The following is a 20,670-nucleotide window of genomic DNA, read 5'->3' as shown; positions in this document are numbered from 1 at the left end:
CTTTACTCTGTGGCGTGATACAAAACTGTGTTAGGAAACATTTCCTACAGAGGTAATGTTGTCTGGCTCATCAAGCCCAGACGACGACTGTAAGCAATGGTATGGCATTGCTGGGAAACGGACTGCAGAACCTGACAGGCCCTTTTCGACTGTAATCTCCCTGCCTCTCTGGTATTAAAATGAAAGAAAAGTAACAGGACCTAAACAGAAAGTATTTTCTCCTATTTGCTTTCTTATGCGTGCTTCATTGCTTCCCCTCCCTCCAACTTACCCCTTTAGGGAAAAGAATTTAACCCAACCAAATTTTGTCGCATCAATTTGTCTTGACATGAAAAACATTATAGAGAATATTTTGTTGTCTTGGGAAGTTGGTTTTTTTTTTTCTGAGTAATGGCAGTAAAAGAACTATCACTGAATACAGAAAACCAGAAATTACTTATGTCAGAACAGATACGGCACCTGTCTAAATAATGTGGTTTGTATCAGAAGTGAATTATACAGTTAAAATAAATCACAAATATTGTCAAAGAAAGTCCATAAATACCCAGCTGTCTCTTGCAATGTAAGTCACAGGCAGAGCAGCAGAAACTTTACTGGTTCCTGTAACTTCCCTTGTGTTTAGTTTTGGGAAAATGTGTTTCTGTTCTTTAACGATTATTTTTCCACAGCTTGCTAGGGGCTTTTATTTTTATTTTAACCCTGGATTTTGGTTTTTACTTTGGATTTCTACTATTGGTCAACCTCTATATGCAAAAGTTGTCCGACGGACTCTCCAGTCATGCTCGGAAGGACGGTCTTTGTGAGCCAAGGAGCTGAGACTGGACCCACTGACCTCTGGAGTCCAGAGAACTCAGTATTAACCTCTTATTGACAGAGAAACCTGAAATGTGCATTATACACATATTATATATGTGTATATGGCCAGAGATGCAGTTAGTCGACACTTACAGGAAAGAGTCAGACAATTTAAAAGCCTCTTTAAATTGGTTATGGTCATGCCTTAACTGGTTCAGTAGATTTAGCTTGTGACTATACAGTATGGGTTTCTCAAGGAAAACAGCCTGACAATGCTAAAAACCCTGGGAATATTGTAACCGCTGTACTATGTTAAATGTTTCATTTAGTTTTGTTCATTTTAGCTATATTTAGCTGTAATAATTCCCGATTTTTTTAAATTATTATTTTAGTGGTAAAGGACTTCTCATATTAATGGGTAAAATACGCTAATGATGACTTTGAACCCTCTGTAATTAGTGCAATGTGTGCAACTCATGGATGTCTCAGCAGATTATCAGATTAAGGAAATAATTTGCTAACACTGCCATGTGATCTCTTTTCAGCTGACTGCACAAGTCACTTAAGATTATTAGGTGTTAAATATACAAAAACCATGACATTGATCTTTCCAGTGGGCGGCAAGCAGAATATCTAATCTCTACAGTCGCTTGAAGCTCTATTTCTAGGTTTCCTTCCCAAATTGCTTGCTTTGAAGTTAAACAGACCTTACAAAGAAAACTTCTTTGAGCCAATCTCAACCTAAATAACACAAAGCAGAACTAATTTTCTGAAATCAATAAGCAGAAGCCTTTGGGATCATAAAAGGAAATAAGTCAACGTAATTTTACAATACTGGGTATTTGTACAATTGTACTGGCTAGCTCCTGTGGCCTAAATGTTTATCACAGCTGGCTGCGCAGCAGACCACAGAGTCTGTTGTGGCCCTACAGAGATGTGGAGCTTCACAAGAGCTTTCATTACTCCTGTTTCACAGAGAATGGGACTGCCATAAGAGACCGCCACTAGACACCTCCTCCAGTGCCCTCTGAAGTCACTGGAAATCTGAGCGGGCTTTTGGAGTAGCCCCTCTGCAATACCAAGAGTTACCATTTTTTTTGAGCCAGGTATTGTCACCCGAACCAGTTCCACACAGTTCTTGCCCTGGGGAGCCCACAGGAAAGAGCTAAGAGGTTAGATTCCCCGTGCTCAGATTTTTGTCATGAGTGAGAAAGTCTTTCCCAGACCTTATGTGCAGCCATAATGCATACATTTTTTTTAAACCTGGCCTTGAGTCAAGCTCCCTTAATTAATACTTTAAAAATAAATATGTACATAATGCTTTAAAATATTTACATTTTACACTAGAAGTGCCGTGCTGCAAAGGATTATTGAGCAGTGGCAATTGCCCTGCTCCATTAAATATGAATTTAAAACATACTAACTTAGAAAATTATACATATTTGGATGCTTATTGGTTAAAAGCAAACCATAGAAATGAAACTGAGTGTACGAAGAGGGGATATGAAGATAAACCTGAATTGCTGACACAGGAGGGGTATCAGAGTACACTTTCAATCAGAGTGTCTCTTCCCCCAAAGGAAATTCCCATCACCTGGGAGTATCAGCAGCCAGACAGATTTGGACCATCAAGGACTCTTTTTTGTGTGATGATGTCCTCACACAGTTTATATAAAAACCATCTTGTATTCAAAGCAGGGTGGAGGGGAGAAACTTTTCCAACAACAACAGTAGCAGCACAGCCATTTTCCATCCAAGGAAAGAAAGAGGAATAGCCACAACTTTGATAAGCCAGAAAGAAAATGTCAATGCAAACAAAAATTTCTCCCTGCACCACAGCAACAGCAAATGCACAACCATCAACACCAGTGAGTGCAGGGAGCAGCTTCATCGACCCAGCAGACCTGTACTCCAGATCTATTTGAAGTGCAGAGATAAAACTTTGGAATGGCTGCGCAACCCCACAAGCAAAAGCGTTGGCACCGTGCGATGGTACCCGTGCCAGCTGACCTCCACAGCTGTGAGTTTTACAGTTTTGTGTGAGTTGTGGCTGAGCTGCTTCTATGGCACTGGAGAAACAACTGCAGTAATACAAAGATAATTACCATTCCTCTCCATCAGAGGGCAAAATTATGGCCCCTTGCACAGGCTCCTTCCCCAGCTTATCTCCTATTCAACAGCTACCCCAAAAAGTGATAGGCAGTGAGATGCCAAAAGCAGAGGTGCTAGAGGCGCTCCAACAACACCTATAAGCTGAGCTGATCACAGTCAGAAATGGTTTGCTAATTAGCGAAAAAACTGGTAACTATCAACTATTCCACATTCTACAAGGAAAATGGTACTAATTATACTGGAAGTGTAGTGCAGAGCACAAGACTAACGAACCCCCCGCAAAAGCAGGTTGTGCCTTGCCTACTGTTGTTCTTACCACAGCTACACGTGGGCTCACAGGCACTCCATGCCAGCTCGCTTCCAGGCATACCCGTGCTCAGCAATGCCTTTTGGAGCGGAGCTAGGGCGAGAGGCAGGATTTCTGAAAAGGCTGTCCTAGAAATGTACCGCACTCTGATACGCTTGCCCTTTATGGAAAATGGGATCATTGCCTATCATTGGAAATAGTTAATCTGCTGACTCGCTTTCAAATTCAGCCCTCTTGTATGCAATTATGACTACAATGTGTTCTTAGATGTCTTTTTTTTTTCCCTCTCTCTAATTAAAATTGTCCTTGGTGGAAATTGCTTCATCGTACAATACTCCAGGCAAAACAGCAAGTTCCCTTCTCCACAGGCATTTAACTGACATTCAAGCACAGACGCCAGATCCTGGGCACTAGTCAAGGAACATTTGTTATAAATTACAGATGGGGGTGCAAAGGTGGAGCAACACCACACTTGCCCTGTCCTGGTCCTGCATCGAACGCTATGTTAAGATGCTTTTGCAGCTGTATTTTGTCAAGAGACCACAGGAGCAGCTGAGGGATGCCCTTGCTACAGCTTCCCTCTCCCAGCCACTTGCCCAGGTCAGTCATAGAGCGGGGATTTGCCAGGCTGTTCTAGAAGGTCCTGGCGAAGGACCACAATACTATGGTCAAACTAATAGGACTAGCTTATGGTCCCTCAGTTGCCTATGGGTTTAATACAGAAGTAATACATAGGTATAATGATACAGGTAAAAATATCCTTGTTCAAGTGCTAAGATATGCCATTAGTTTGCCGTAAGATCTGGAAGAAGATCTATGGCCACTATGTTTGAATCAAAGTGATGTTCTCAGACATAAAAGGGTACCAATATGCAAAATGGGCTGATAATTAGCAGAGCTTTTGAGAAAAAAAAAAAAAAAAGAAAAGGAAATGTCAGTTAAACCTACCTCCAATATGCTTCCAGACAATGCCAATGCTCTTATATAGCATATATGATATATAAGCATCTATAGATGTAGTGTGTTCAAAGAATACTGCAACAAATTGCAGTATGTGCTACCAGACTGTCTTCCCTAAAACCTTTAATACAATATGCAAAGCTGGAATAGGGAAGATCTATAAAAACAGACGTTAAATTAACCTTTTGATAGCCATCCTATTTCTTACTGGCAACGATTCATTCTGAGCCAGATTTTAACATCAGTTATACAGAAACAAATCCAGAGTGACCCCATTAACTTAATTCTTCTATAATATTTATGCCTCAATAATTGTGGTTAGACTCATGAGTCTATTGCCTTGCCTGTGGGACCAGATCGTTGACAGGTATAAATTGGTGTTGTTCCATGAAGCCGGCATAACTACGCCGCTTTAAACCAGTTAACAATCCAGCCCACAGCATTAACAACTAGCAAATGGTTTTAGGACCAGCAGCCAGCTGTCTAGACTTCTGGGCTACAAATATGACATGGGCTTTTTACACTGATGAGGTTTCCTTTAATAGAAGATAAATTAGTTGTGGTCCCTTTCCTATTCAGAAAGAGCATAGGCATCACACAGAAATCATGAAGCAGGATAAATTAAGTCAGGTTCCTGGAGAGAGCTCTAATTTAAATGAAAGTCTTTGAGTCATGTCAAATAAACTCTTCCATTAGCACTCATCTATTCAAGCAAAACAGGAAACAGGGAAAGAAAGTTCAAAAGGCCCTACTACATACCTGGCTTCAGAGAATGTGCATCTGAGCAAGGAAATAAGCTTAGACTGAAAGCCACCAGTGGTACCAGATCTAGGACTGATCCCTGCCGTCTTACCTGGCATTTTCCACTGGTCATCCAAGGCTAGAGAAATAGTAGCAGCAAAATCAGTGGAAGAAAGGCCACTACCTCTTGTCCCTCCCAGTATCAAAATACACATGTGGAAATAGCCGCCTTCTAACTGAGATCCCTGAAAATCAGCTGGGCTCTGCAAAACCAAGCAGGAGGCGGGAATCTGCGACAGAAATTTAGCAGTTCCCATCATGCTGTGTGAACCAGCATAAAAGCCAGCTCACACTCCCACAGCTGCTTCCCGGAGCAAGAGCAAGTGTTGCTCAACTACGCAGGACTGAGGTAGTGACGAGCAGGAGCACTCAGAGGAGTATCACCTTGCACCACATACTCACGTTTCTGATGAGACTGACAATCTGTGGCTACAAACGTGAACCGAAGCTTCTCTAAGGCCTCCCTACCAAAATGTAAAATTACGATGTGCATTAAAACAATCCAACTTTGTATTTCTGGCTCTTGACTTAGCCGTTTATCTGGCAGAACTTGAGCAGTGTATCTCTCAGGTTCCCTTATTAGTTTCCCGATCCTTTGTTCCCATCCCTTTTAGGGGACAGTGCCAGGTAGCTCTGATCCTCTAAATGCATCCTTCGATTCTGGATCAATAGCTCCTCTGGTATCAGTAGAGAGGCACAGCCAGCTGTGGAGGAGAACTGACAGCTGAAAAGCAGAGGCGGCTCACAATACTGACATGGCACCTCTCCTTCTCAAAGCCCAGCCTCATGCGGGAATGAAACAAAGAGCACAAGTTCAATATTCACATTATTTCAGCTTGAATAATTTAGGCCAGGGTTTTCAAGGCCCTCTAGGGGCGAGAAGCCCGTTTCCCATTAAATTTAATTAAATAAAATTAATTTTAATGGGAATTGGGTATCCAAATCCCCCAGAAAGCTTTGAAAATCTAAACCTCAATTGTTATTAGAAACCCAAGTAAGAAATTACGGCTATTCATGTTCCCAAAGAAGTCAAGAGGAGTATTGTACTGACATCAATACACACATAGGTTTTTTTCTAGAATGCCTTTTTTTTTTTTTACCTGGATAGGACTCAGTTAACAACAGTGATGACATTAAATTTGTCTTACAACCAGTGCTCTCTTAGTTCCTTTTTCTTCAGGTCTAATTCTGTGTTTATATATTTTTCTATTCAGTACGGGGAATAGGGATGCATTTGTGTTTTACCTGGATTGCTTTACTTTGCCTCTTTAGGTACAGTTACAATTTTTAATGGATTCAAATACCACTCCAAGTAACTTTCTCATCCCATATAGTACTTATTTGGGTTTATCCTTCATGAAACCAATGGTGAGGCTTTCTACCCATGTAAGATGCTGTCTCTACTGCAGACTCCACAAAAGACCCCTGATCCCACTGGATCCATACATCAGCAGAGGATCCGATCCTACAATTTTATGTTGTGGCATTCTGTTCCTCTAGGCCGTTTTCCCAGCTTTAATGGTGATGAAATGAACATATTAAAATATTCTGAGCTACCAAGTCACTAAGAAAACCCTAAATCATTGTCAGCCTTAGGTGAAAATAAGCCAAATTCTGTTTGTTACCAGTGGATAGGCAGTGTCTATATATGGCTGGTTACTGGGCTTGGTGCTTTGTGACCTGTCCTAGAGCAAAGCAGAAGTGACCCCCCTGATAACATGAGTCTTCACCCAATGACTGTCTTCATAAAGTCCCTTGGGGTTAGAGACAACCAACATCACAGCCAGTGGTCCTCTTGCAGTGAGCATCAGGCTCCTGGAGTGGTTGCAACTGCTCTGTGTTCACTGGATTTAATCCTAATTTGCAGTATCCATACCTGGAAGAAAACCAGTCCTGAGGCCATACTCAGATTAGAGATTACTATCCAATGCCAATCAAAGTGGCAGGTCTCAGTTTCCTCAGCCTCTGGAAAAAGGAGTACTTGGACACAGCTCTGAACAGCTCGCTCCCTCTCTGGTACTATTAATACCTGCTTTCTCACTCACTAATCAGAGCAATTACGCTGCTTAAAGTCACCTGATTCCAAGGCATTTGTAAGTGTAAGTAATGGAAGTAATTTCCATGGAAGGACACCTTTTCTCTTGTATTAACATACATAAATGCAAAGTAATAACACTATCTTTCTTTCTCTTGGATGTCATTGGTGTCTTAGTAAGTGGATGTATTGTATGATGTTTCTGGACCTTGAACTTTATAACCCTTCCTTTCTCCATCATTACATCTTGTTTAAATTAATATATTTCTTCCTCCTTTGTTTTACTCTTCCCATATTAGTAAAAACCATCTTCAGCATCCAGTGCGGCACACATCCTTTCAACAATGCATCAGCTCAGATTAATGCATTGTAATGTCATTATTAATTCAGTTCCACAAGGTCATTTTTCATGTTCTGTTGAAGACAAAAGCAAACAAACAAAAATACAATTCATTCCACACTGTCATCCCTTTGTCCTGACCAGAACAACTCGATCGTGTTGAAGAAGGCATGAACCATATCAACCAAGACATGAAGGAGGCCGAGAAAAATTTAAAAGATTTAGGGAAATGCTGTGGCCTTTTCATATGTCCTTGTAACAAGTAGGTACTGGGTACCGGCTCTGCTATGTGGTGTCCAGTTTTTTGTCACAGTGAATGTCTGAAGTTTTTGTCTTTTTTTTCTTTGTCCTTTTCCATCTGCTTCATTCTGTGGGGATAAAATACTTGTGTTTAATCAGAACAACTGGAACGCATCGAAGAGGGAATGGACCAAATCAATAAGGACATGAAAGAAGCAGAAAAGAATTTGACGGACCTAGGAAAATTCTGTGGTCTTTGTGTCTGTCCATGTAACAAGTAGGTGGTGCCTGCCTCATCTCTTTGAGCACTTAAGGCTGATCCCAAAGGCCTTGTGAAGCTCATCCTTGCTAGGCACATGGACAGGATGAGCATGTGGCATGCAGAAAGAACGATTCTGGTTCAAATGCATTCATCTCATAGCATAGACAACTGACTGGGAATTACTGTAGATGCATTAAAATCAGGCATACTGCAGTGAAAGCTTCACTGTCAACACCTTTTAATGGTAAAAGTTTCAACATTTTACACAAAGTGTACTGAGTGGTTCCATTTTCCTGAGACCAAAAACGCTGGGGCTACCTTATTCCTGGAGACCCTAAATTTTGAAACGTATTTTCACAAATAAGTTTAATAAACAAAACAAAACTGAAAAAATGCAGAAGAGGTCATAATAAACATCGCTCAAAATTATGGATGAAAATCACACCTTTTTTTCATTGCTCAACAGAAATAGTCCTTGATGAGATCTTGAAAGAGGCATGACATTTCACAATTGGAACCTAACCTGAAACGGTTTTCATCCTGCCGTAGGCATCAAATTTCAGAAAACCTGAACACACCAAATTTCTCCGTTTGGGTAGCACGTACACTAAGCAGAAATGTTGAAATGCATCGAATTTGCTTGCATGCCATCACACTGGAACGAAACCGCCCTCCAAGTAGTGCAAAGCTTGTTTTAAATGCCAAATGAAAATGTGATGTGCGGTTATGTGGGTGTAGGAAATCAGGGATAAAGTGGACCAACCAGAAGTCCTTGAGGAATGGCAAATCCAGCATGCAGTGAGTAGGCATGCAACCAGGGCACAGTGAAAACATTCAGAAATGGCCGGCCAGAGGTTGTGCAGGAAACAAGGCAGAGTGCAGTGGTTCCGTAGTATTATAGTCCCCTTCTGCATGGCGCAGACACTTTGTTCACAGCCAGGGCCTGATCCTGCCATAATCATCAAGAGCAAAAGAAAGAGAGCTGTCATGGAATTCAGTGGGTATTTTCTCAAAAAGAAATGATAGGACTAGGTTTCTGCCTTAACAGTCACCATTTATTTTGAAGTTAATTCCCTTGGGACACAATGCAGATACCATCTCAGCTTTCACAGTATCACTTTTTTCTCCTGTGTACCAAGACACGAATACTTTGCTGGGGTAAACATCTTGCCCTGAATATTATGTGTGCCTTGGTGTGGACAATGGGAGAGAGGCAAGGAGGAATGGAAAGAGCTTCACACACTCAGAGCCTTTGTCAGGGGGACTGCCTGCAATTGTGCCAGCTCTGAGACAGCTTTTAACCTTGCTGTCCTGCACCCAGTACAGAACAGCTGCGGGCACAAGAGTATGCAGCAGAAAATTTACATCTCCCACACTCTAAAAGCTGTTACATCTTAAAGAGGAACACTTGCTCCTCCTGGAGAAACCTGGCATAACACCTATATCAAAAGTTCACCCCTGAAGTACAAAAAAATTCCAATGTATTTTGCAGGAACCGTCATTTTTTTAGAGCAGCTTTAATATTCTGTACTCTAGGAAAGGCTGCTCAGAACTGACAGCCAGACCTGTGGCATGGATGGGGTTAGCACCTGGTAGGTGGCCTTAAACCATTTACCACTTCACCGTGATTGCAGTATCATGAAATCAATAGGTGCAAGAACAGAAAGATACTGCATGCATTTGATGGGGGTTTGTGTATTCCTTTTTGAAGGTGTTTCTTCCCTGCTGTAAGGCAGTATTCTGACCTTTGAAGTCTACAGCCAGATTTCATAAACTAGCAGTGCTAATCAGACAATGTGTTCAGAAACAGAGTATGAATAACCACCCTTTTAGAGTCAGTTCCTTGAATCACTACACCAGGACTCAGCTGGTATGAATTTGACGATATTCTGAGAAGTGAAGCGTAGGAGGGAGAGAAATCCATACAGTTTTGGGCATTGGTATCACAATGATCCCCTAATGCTCTTCCGGCTGGTGGTAGATTAATGACATATATTTTTAAAGGATTAACCGTTTCACACGTAACTATATTGATATACAGACTAAATGCAACTCTGTGAGCCTTACCAAAATGTAAGGCTACGTTGATCCTACATTCTTAGGAGACCCTAAATGCCTATGGCATGAAGCTTTGACCAGGCTGCATTCAAAAGGACAACAGCTGTTGAGCATGAGCAGACCCAGACTCCACCTGTGGACTTTCATGGGAAGTCCACAAGAAAATAGAAATCAAGTTCTGGGTGTATGAAATTCTCTGCCTCAGAGACTGTCTCATTCTCAAAGTTGCACAGGTCTAAAGAACAGGCAAAAGCCCCGTAATTGTATGTGTAGCAAAAGAACTACTTTCACCCATTTCAAGAAATGCCAAAGCTGATGTATAGTTTTGGAGAACTGAGAACAAACAAGCCAACCAGCATCTTCTTAAGTCTTCACAAACTTTAATGGGAAATAAGCAACATAACAGATGAGTAGGAAAGATCCTCATTTCATCTACATTTTATACTGGAGCATGCAACCAATCTTTAGGCTCAATAGCTGAAGCTGAGCTGCTGCAGGCGGCATGGGGAGAATGTAACACCAGAGATGGGTAGATGGGTTTGCCATGTCCTTTCCCAAATCCCCCAGAAGCACGTTCAATTTCTTCCCCAAAATCCAAGCCACAGGGCTGTTTCTGTGACTGATTGGAGCTGACCAAAGAACAGGGGAACCCTGGAGATTTGCAGTGCCCAACAGATTTGCCGGAAACTGCTCCATGCCTGGAATGAAATCACGAACTTATACCTACATATCCCAAACACACTCTCCTGCTAAAGCACTGCAATCTCACCTGACGGCCCCACTGACAGCAACCCTAAATATGCTGCACATGCTAATCTGCCACTGAAGGTATGCCTGGGTTTTAATTTTCTATCCATGGCAGCTCAGTCAAAAATGGCTCTCTGAAAGCTAATGTAACTGCCATAAACAACAGATACAACAACTTGCTAGGCTACTTTACTGTGGTTTTAAGCTCCTGAAGGAAGTGATGATCCATTTTTGCCTGTGTCTTGCTTATTGTGAAGGCTGTTACTGCTGATGCATTAAGAGTATGATGAACTACTGGGGCAACTGTGCTTAGTGAGAATGCTTCACTTCTTATTCATGCCTGTAGCTGGTGCATGAAGAAAAATGTAGAACAATTTCCCTTTCTGATGCTAGATTGCTCGTATCTTTTCTATTCTCCTGCACTCATTTCACTTCTGCCTATTTTACTTTTTGTCTCTGTGGACAAAGGTTTGTACATCAACTGTCGATGTATGATTACTTTTTTCAAGTACCGATATATTATTTGAAAGATCTAACAAACCCTATGAATTTTGTGATAAAATCATCCCCAAATCACCTTGGGAAAGGTTAGTGGCTTTAAATGCCTATAATGCCACATACATGTTAAAATGTATCAACAGAAGCCCAATCTTCTGCATGGTAAAATGTTAAAATCTAGCCAAATCTGTTTTTTCTCTAGGAGGGTGTGTTGCTGTGATGTGATGTACACACTATACTTGGCAGTTCTGTTTTTATGTCTGTCTGCCAGTACGTTCTCTGTGTTTGATGTCAAAACATATGTGTCGCTGAAATGAAACAATGTTTTCTACTTATCTGTATTTCTTCTCTTCTTCTTTCTTTCTCCTTTTTTTTTTTTCTTCCTCTCCTTCTTTCTGGAAACTAAGTCAACATCTAAAAACCTGTGTGCAGTGTTGTAGACTTGACAGTTGCAATTCACCCTATTGGAAACAAATCCTCTGACCATCACAGTTGTTGTGGCAGTAAAAAGAAAACCAAACAAAAACATCCCTAAACTCCCTCCTTTTATTCAGGGTTATGATATATCGGTATACAATCAATGACCCTCTATCTGAAAACTCATTTGCTTGATTCAGCTTTTAGCTTGGAGAAGTAAAGAGTTTTGCGTTTGTCCTTGTCCACTCGATGCTTTGTTACTCATCATCTTTTTTGCACAGGCTTAAATCAAGTGATGCTTACAAAAAAGCCTGGGGCAATAATCAGGATGGTGTTGTAGCCAGCCAGCCTGCACGTGTCGTAGATGAACGGGAGCAGATGGCCATCAGCGGTGGCTTTATCCGCAGGTGAGCCTTTTTATCCACTCTTTTCTCTCTATTCTCCTTGTCACTGATATATTTAGATTTCTTCCATATGGTCATGAGTTCCGTGATGCTCATTAACTCCTTCAGTGGTGCTCGGTAATGCGATGGAGCCCGTGTTTGCCACCGAGCGACGGGTGCTCAGATTTAGGCTGACGGTGACTAAGACAGGTGCTAAAGGCTTACTGCATCCACTGACTTCCCCTGGCCCTACGGGTGCCTGCCTGAGCTAGTGCAAAGGATGGTTACGTTGCCACCGGAAATCTGGGAATTAAGGGTCTCAGCCCTGAGAACCAGAAGATGCTTGAAAATGTGGCCCTAAAACTTCCTCCTTGAGACTGCCCAGATGTGGGCAGTGATAAAACAGAGCAGCAATGTGAGGTTGCAGACTCTCACAGCCAGTCAGCACTGCCCACTGCACTCCAGCTCCCCGGTGTGAACAATGCGCTTTTCCTTGGGGGCCTTATTATGGGTCTCATTAATGACAGTTGTCAAATGCCTCAGAAACCAAGTGACAGACAAATACTGGTTTATTATTATTACGTCTCAAGATATGTAGTGCTTGCTATCCATCCTTGCCAGAAGATGTACCAAAGCATCCAGCACCCCTTTTTTTCTTTTCAAAAAGAAAAAAGCCTCAGGCTCACCCACAAAGCACCGAGCCTGGCGCAGAACTTGAAGCACACTTTGAGCTAGAGGTACACCACTTCCCTGCTTGTGACTATGCAGAAAACCTCCCTGAAGGGGGAACGATGCCCCGTTCCTCAGCTGCTGTAAAGCCACAGCGGTGGAGAAACATCAATGCTTTAGTGGCAACCCCTGTGTGCTCAAATGAAAGACAGTTTGAAACACACAGCTATGCTAATGGCAACCAAAATGCAAACCTTGAGCGATACACAGGGATCCAGCAGTAAGTACATACTGATTACAGTGCTTATAGAGCCTGTATTTAGATGACAATGCTATCAGCTGAATGGATAAAGGCATACCAGTAGGCAAAGCTTTGATCTCTGAAGATTAAGGACACTGGATTAATAAGTAATTATCTTTCCAAAAACTATTATCCACTTATTTTTTGGCTGCTGCAATAAAGGGAAATCAGTGTGATAGAAACAATGCTGTCATGCAATCTGGAGCGTGGGATGGAGTTGCCATTTAAGTTTGCTGGGTCTGCCATTCACTTTTTTTTAAAATTTCTGGATGGCAGACCCACTAAAATGAAGGCTGGGGCATGATGACAGAATAGCAGTGAAGGAAGTTATGCTACGCCATAATTGTTCTGCAAATAGCCTGTAATGCCCTTCTGCCACCTACACGAACACAAATTGCGCAAGAGGCTTAAAGTAGTGATTTTCTGAGTGGGACCCATGGACGTTGCTTTTACCAGTGTGAGTCAGCACATGCCTCTCCAGTCACTGGAGAGTTGAACTGGGCCTCAGCTCAAGAACAAGTTTATTCTTCTAAAAAGCAAGCAACTGAAGAAGACGGTGCTAAGAATGAGAGAAAAAGGATCTTTACTGAATCCGGTGAACCTGAGAGAAGCTGCTTTAGTCATTTACCAGAAATACATTTAATTAAACAGAATTTTAGGTCAGGATTTTCCCAGCTGAAGCAGCTCTTCCCCAGTATTTCAGCGAGCCCCAAGTGTATGAGGACTGGACAGTGCCCATTAGCTACGTGTAGTTCAAGGAGGGGAGCTGGTGTAGCTTCAATCCCACCACCCTCCAGCATTTCCCACATACTCTAACCACACACAGGTCCAAATGGAGCACCCTTTCACTCTCTGTTTGAGAAGGACCATCACTAGCAGAGAGGTGCAGTATGTGCACAAGTTCAGACCACAACACTTCCAGAAGCCAGCAGAATAAATAGAGCAGTGATGAACCCAGACAGTTAAGCCAAACATCCACAAAATAAGCATGTAATAATGTTTTTCAGGCTAGCTACTTATTAATCCCTTTTCTTCAAAGCTGAGCAAAGCAGCGTGCTCCTCAGGTGACAAGCGAAGGAGGATGCAGGGGAGGTTGCGGGTGAGTCAGTGTTTCAGGGGGAACCTCCTCTGTCTCTGCTTCAAAGAACTGGTTTTTTGCTCCCAGGGTAACAAATGATGCCCGGGAAAACGAAATGGATGAGAACCTGGAGCAGGTCAGCGGCATCATTGGCAACTTACGTCACATGGCCCTGGACATGGGCAACGAGATCGACACACAGAATCGCCAGATTGACAGGATCATGGAGAAGGTAAGAGCTGACATTTTTCAGAGGACACCAAAAGGGGATGGCTTTTCCCTTCTGCCAGCACAGGCTGTGCATGCTGCAGTTTCTCTTCAGCCTGGAGACTGACAAGGGACAGAAATGCTAGTGCTCTTCTTCCCCTTAGAAGGAGGGAGAAGATCCTCCCTCCTAAGGCCAAAGAAGGCCTTAGGATCCTCCTTAAGGATCTCCTAAGAAGATCCTTAGGCCAAAGCAGAGCTGGCCGCTGTGGAACTTCCATAACCTCGAGTGCAGTCGGGTTGAACCCACACTGTTGGGTTTGCCAGACAACAGCTGGTAAGGGGACTCTTTAATCAAGGCTCCTTCTGCAACAGCTTTGGAAAAGAGAAGTGCCCTTAGCTATGCAAAACCGCAGGGCTGTTTTAAACTTTCTTGGATTTTCCCTTCCCTCGGAAACTCCATAAGCAATTCAGAATTGGGTCACCTGTATTGAGGACCAGTCCCAAAAAGAGGATGGGGATTTATTAAGCAAGACTTTGCCATTTGGTAATATTGCAGCGGTCTTGCTGTGCTACCTGCTTATAACCACGTAAGGACAGAGACCTACCACCTCTCTTGGTGTGTGTATGTGTATATAACTGGGCTCCACAGTGAAATGCAAAAACTCAGCATTACTCTTGCAAAATCACCATCTAAAACAGCAGACAACACCATTCCAGTGCCAGACCTGCATTGCAGATTTCTGAAGCAGATAGCAGCACCCTCCAAACCCAGCTGGGAACTCACTGCCATCCTCAGATCCCAAGATCTGCAAGCCATCTGCATTCGTACTGGCAGAGCTCCAGGTGCAGGCACGGCCAGGCTGAAGTGACATAAGAGGCTAGATCTTCATCTGGTGTAAAATCAACGCCACACTCGACTTCCACTGAGATTTACACAAGCTAAGGATCTAACCCAAGGACTTATATGTGCTGCTTAGAGTTAACTCTGACCTTAAGTGGTAGAGCTTGTACTCTTGAGCCTTCTGACACGTGCAAGTCTTCTCACACGAGCAGCACGCTCAGGCCTATTTTTCATGTCAATTAAATATATCAGAGCCTAGTGAAAAAACACTAAAGAAAATACTGCATGGAGGGATTTATAGCTTTCCTTACTGGACTTTGATTCCAGAGAGACCTGAGTGAAGCATACATTGTTGTAAAGGTGGGAAGCTTGTCTCTGACAGAGAGACAGTCACATAACGCAGCAGAGCACATGGCTTTGCGTCAGTCCGAAGTCTTGTTCTGTAAAGCTGCATCTGTTAGTTTGACTGTATTGGAAAATGCACAGTATTACTGTGATGCCATGCTGTAGCATTTCATATTTCTGGGAAAAATAGGAGTGGGAACGGGAAGGATTTATGGCTGTTATTAAAATGAAAAGCACAAAAAGCAGCACATCTACGTACCCTGTGAGAAAGGACTGGAAGATTATACAACCTACATCATAGCTACCTTTAAATAAGAAGGCTACGACACACGTTATTTCTCAGAGCAAGTATGAGGGCATGCACTATTACATGTTAACAGCTATCCTACTCATGACATAACGTAGCGGCAGGGGACATGCCCCGTGGATGGAAATCAGCTGTGACCTATCTGTGCCTGCAGGATACTATCACAAACCAGAGCAAGCCTAACAAGTCACTGTTCTTCTGTCGGTTCAGGCTTGCAAACATCTGGATTTTGAAAACATTGACCAGGCCCTTTGTGCACACGAAGCACAAGGGTCAAATCTCTAGGCAGTGCAGCAATAGAAAAACAACATTGCAAGCTAATGTGATTCATTAAATCCAGCCTCACAGGCAGGTCTCGTCAGCCTGAGCCCTTGGCTAAAGAACAGTGGCACATTTCTGAAAGATGGACTTGCAGCGTACACAGAGGTGCCGTCATGAAAGCAGCACAAAAACAAGTCACCAATCTTAGTGAAAATCCGCCAAATTTCTTAGAGCAAGGACACATAGTAATGAGATATTAGAAAAAGAAACACAATTTATTAGGAGAGCCATCTACAAAAGACAGAAATGACGGTTAGCTGGACAATACTGGAACCACAAATGCACACACATCCATTTTGCAATGAAATATGACGACAGACCATCTTCCCTACATGATAGTGGGCACACAGCATTGCTGGAGTTTTCTTTTCCTGACAAGCTGAAGCACTAGGCTTTTGATGAATTATGATCATTAGGAAGACCCTTGGCTGGCACACTTTGCAAAAGCTGTGGTGCATCACAAAGCTAACCCAAACGCTCCTAAAGCATTTGTGTTAAACTGGATGCACGAATCCAAACCAGAGCAATCTCATCATGCAGAGATGTAACCTGATCTAGCCACAATAACCAGGATAGCGATGAATAAAAGGCTTTATCCTTCCCTCAGGACAGAAAGAAAGGGACAAAACCCAATATGATGATGTGATCTGTAGGTCAAATGGCCCAGACATCATCACCAGAAAACCCTGTCCCTAAAATGAGTCAAAATTAGGAGGCTGGGAGGAAAGTAGGAAGGGCTCAAAGCACTGTCTTGACCTAGGTGGCAAGGTCTGCACAAACACTCCCACTAACTTCGAGGCAACATCATCCACCAGTTAAGACCTTAGTATTCCTATTTAGAAACACGATGTTTCATCAGTATTCAATCAACATTAATTTATTTCATGACAAACGTAACTGCTTCCAAAACCATTAACTTATTTTTTAGGTACCCTTTTGGCAAAAGCACAAAAACTGTACTGTGGTAGACAAGGTCAAATTCACGGCTAAAATAAAGGCGTGTTGCTTATAGTGAGTAGTTATGCTGATTTATGTCTGTTGAGGATCTGGCACATGCTACTGTACTAAAAATACAATTCTACATAGCATTTGCCAAAACAATTATGGAGAAAACCCAAGATATTTAAGAATTATTTATTGCACATCAGTATAACCATTTTTTAAGGATTTTTAAATGTATGTGGGAAAGTTGCTTTACCATTCTGTCTCTAAAAATTGGAGATTTAAAATAGATGTGTACAATTTGGATACACCCCAGAGATGTGGGAACAATCCTCAAAGCTAACAAAAAGAAGCCATCAAACCACAGAAGAGAGTTTGGTCTTTGAGTTCATGCTTTTAAAGCAGGAACACAATTCTCACCTTTCCCACAGGTCTGATTTAAAAAGCTGAAAACATTTTCTATCTAGTCCCTCTGCTAGCATAAATCAGCATAGCAACATGGGCTTGAAGAGAGCTTTGCCAATTTTTGTCAGCTAGAACAATGTCTTTCGTCTCCAAAGCCAATTTCTGCAGAGCTACAGAAAGCCATGGTCAAAGAGTCTTCCCACTCCAAGAGAACTCCTAAACCTCCCAAGCGGTGCCTTTTTATTAACAACATTTATAATCATGGCAACTGTTGCCCCATGGAAGACAGTGAAATTAAAGGTTCAGCCTACACTGGACTTAATTCCAGTTTGATTGCTTCAAATAGTGGTAGAATACTCGCCTTTTCTTAATTCCTGCTTATGCTGCTGCCCGGTGAGAGAGGTTACTACGTCTTGCAACTCCACTGGTGAACTTTGTTGAGAAAAAGGAATAATGGCATCACTCTTTTCTATTCTATTCCTTCCGCATGTAGAGCAGAAAGATCCAGACTGATACATTTTCAAAGAAATTTATTTTTGCCTGCATTTCCTACCTCAGACGATCTACCTTCTCTGCTCCAGGCGTTTTCTACGCTGACCAAAATTTTAGTTCTGAGTGCATGCCTGGTGACCTAAATTAGAACAGAGTTCAGGTCCACTCAACCTTAGAGAGCACTGAAGCTTTTTACCAGTGAACTCCAGGTGCGCATCATCAATTCTCATCCTGTCATCCGTTACCATCAATACTGCTGGAGCCATCCATAGCACCAGCTACAAATCTAGCACAGCATTTACAAGAGTTCAGTGAAGCTGAATATGAACATTAAAACTCTACTCAAGGGCTACCTAAGTGTGACAGAACCAACAGGTCTGCAATTTCCTTTTGGGTCCCTAATACCACTATGAAAAGCAGCTCTCCGGTATTTTCAAGCCACTGCTTTTTCCTGACCCAGCCAAAACTAGAGAAATGTCCACAAAGCATTGTAGATGTTCTCTTTCTGCCTTGTATTCACCTGTTTCTTCCCTCTGCGTTTCCCTAGGCCGATTCCAACAAAACCAGGATTGACGAAGCCAACCAGCGTGCAACAAAGATGCTGGGCAGTGGTTAAATGCAGTGAAGTGCATTTCCTTTTAACGCTGTCGGACAGGGCAGTACCTTCATGCTTTTATCATGGTATTTACCTACTAGGTTTGCACACATGCACATATCAGCCCCATTGTAAATGTTGTCCTGTGTACTTTGTCAGCTTTCCAAAAATGATACTTGTAATTATTTTTTTCTAGATCTCTTTCTTTCCAAAGGTTGTACATAGTGCTGATTTGATGGCTATAGCTCACTATGATGTTTTGGGGGAATTTTCCTTTCCTTCTTTCTGTTTTGGATATAGTGCTGATTTGATGGCTATAGCTCACTATGATGTTTTGGGGGAATTTTCCTTTCCTTTCGGTTTTGGATTCCTTTCCCTTTTTTTTTTTTTTTCCTTTTCTTTTTAAATGATGTTTGCTGAATGACAACACTGTTGGAATGCTAAACGTGCTGTTAACCTTTAAATATACAGTATTGTTCTTGTAAAACTGTGACATTCCACAGAGCTACTGCCATGCTCCTGTCTTTGGGTATCACGATGTTTAAGCACTTAAACCTGCTGTCTTCAGTTCTTCATTGCCATTATCTGTTGTTATGATTTCATGATTAGACAATGTGGAATTATATTACTATAACAAGCATTGCACTAAAAAGTGATGTGATTTATGCATTTATGCATGAGGAATAAATAGACTTTTAGACTCCTACTTAAACAAGAATTTTCCCATGGCAGTAGCACACCAACAATGACAACAAAAGCATGCTCAGTATTCGGACTCTTTTGGGACTATGTTATACCAGCAAGTTTGCAGTTGTGCCACTTTTTTCTTGTTGATATATATATAGTTATTAATCATGATCATTTTTTTTTTATTATGAAAAAAAGGAGGGATTTGGCACTCACCATTTAGCCATTGCCAGCAAAATAAAAGCTTGGCTGAAAATATGTCAAAGACAAAAAGAAATAAGTGTAATATATTGGGTTTGTCTGCTGCTTTTGAAGACTATCTTTTGGAAGAAATGACTACCATATGAAATGGTGCAAAGAAATGTAATTTTTATAAGGCTCTCTCTTACTAGTCGCTATCCCCATGTGGTTTGTTATCGGTACAGTTCTTTGTTGCTTACCTAGAGCTATGCACACCAAATCGCTGAGATGTTTAGTAGCTAACTTAATTAAAAAATAATAAAAAAACCTAAATGAATGAACTCTAGATAAACTGTGAGATAAATATAATTTACAGCATGTAATATGAAATTCCTTATGTCTCCTGTCAGTTTGTGAAGTGATTGACATTTTGTAGCTAGTTTAAAAATTATTAAAAATTATAGATCTCAGAATCCATGCTTGCTTTATCCATTTGTCGCCCTACGTGTCAGTGACAACTAGTTATGTGCCATTTACCTGGGAAAAGAAGAAGTGCAAAGTCTAAACACTCTCTACAAACTGGTTCTGTATTATCTAAAGACTTTGGTTTGCGATACTGTATAAAAGCAACTAAGAATACCATTTTACTCTCAGCACATGCCAAGTCAATATTATTTTAAATAATGTGGCTTGGATTATCAGACACTGAATCAAAATAAATTCTCCTGTTCACGGGAAAGAAAAAATGAAATAAATGCTATGGTACAGAAGGATACAGTTCCTGAGCCAATAAAATCTATTCTTGTAGCAGATCTAGCCACGTGCTAATGCACCTCTTTTCAGGGAACACATTGAACTACAGCGTTTGTATAGTCTGCTAAGAATAATTTTCTCAAATGACTAACAGCAACTAGTGTTTACTGCCAATGAAAAGTGTTATCGTATTTTCCCAGGGATTTTTCCCCCTATATGGAGAAATTATAATTAACTCTGCGTGAGTGACAGTTCAGTCATGTGTCTCACATGGCCCCAAGTCAAAATACACAAAGAACATAAATGCTTGCATAATTAAAATTGCATGATAATGTAGACAAGCTATATTTTCTTCAGCAGCTTTTTATTTTTAGTATCTATTAAAAATTCATTTATGCAAATATTTTCGTCCACTACTTCAAACCAAAGAATAAACATCAAGCAAAAATTTTTAAGCTGCTGGCCACTTCCAATCATGTTTGTTCAGGGATTCTAGTGTTTGTGACAGTACTGTCATCCTACAGTGTCAAAGCCTACTGAAGGAGGGCAATAAACGTGCTGGAAAATGCGTCAGAATGGGAACATATAAACA

General features: G+C 41.5%; 1 protein-coding gene across 1 annotated transcript in view; it reads left to right on the top strand.

Moving 5' to 3' along the window:
• The window catches only part of SNAP25 (synaptosomal-associated protein, 25kDa), a 29,071-nt gene extending 10,326 nt beyond the window's left edge, over positions 1-18,745 (top strand). Inside the window, exons 4-7 of the mRNA XM_010154744.1 lie at positions 7,750-7,867; positions 11,854-11,979; positions 14,091-14,235; positions 18,411-18,745. Of these exons, the coding sequence (XP_010153046.1) occupies positions 7,750-7,867; positions 11,854-11,979; positions 14,091-14,235; positions 18,411-18,479 (458 nt within the window). The 3' untranslated portion in view covers positions 18,480-18,745. The remainder of the gene's footprint in view (positions 1-7,749; positions 7,868-11,853; positions 11,980-14,090; positions 14,236-18,410) is intronic.
• Positions 18,746-20,670: the final 1,925 nt, after the last annotated feature.

This window comes from Eurypyga helias, unplaced genomic scaffold, assembly GCF_000690775.1.
Source record: "Eurypyga helias isolate BGI_N326 unplaced genomic scaffold, ASM69077v1 scaffold5317, whole genome shotgun sequence".
Lineage (NCBI taxonomy): Eukaryota > Metazoa > Chordata > Aves > Eurypygiformes > Eurypygidae > Eurypyga > Eurypyga helias.
Note: the sequence above shows the minus strand (reverse complement) of the source record. Positions and strands in the feature narration are given on the sequence as shown.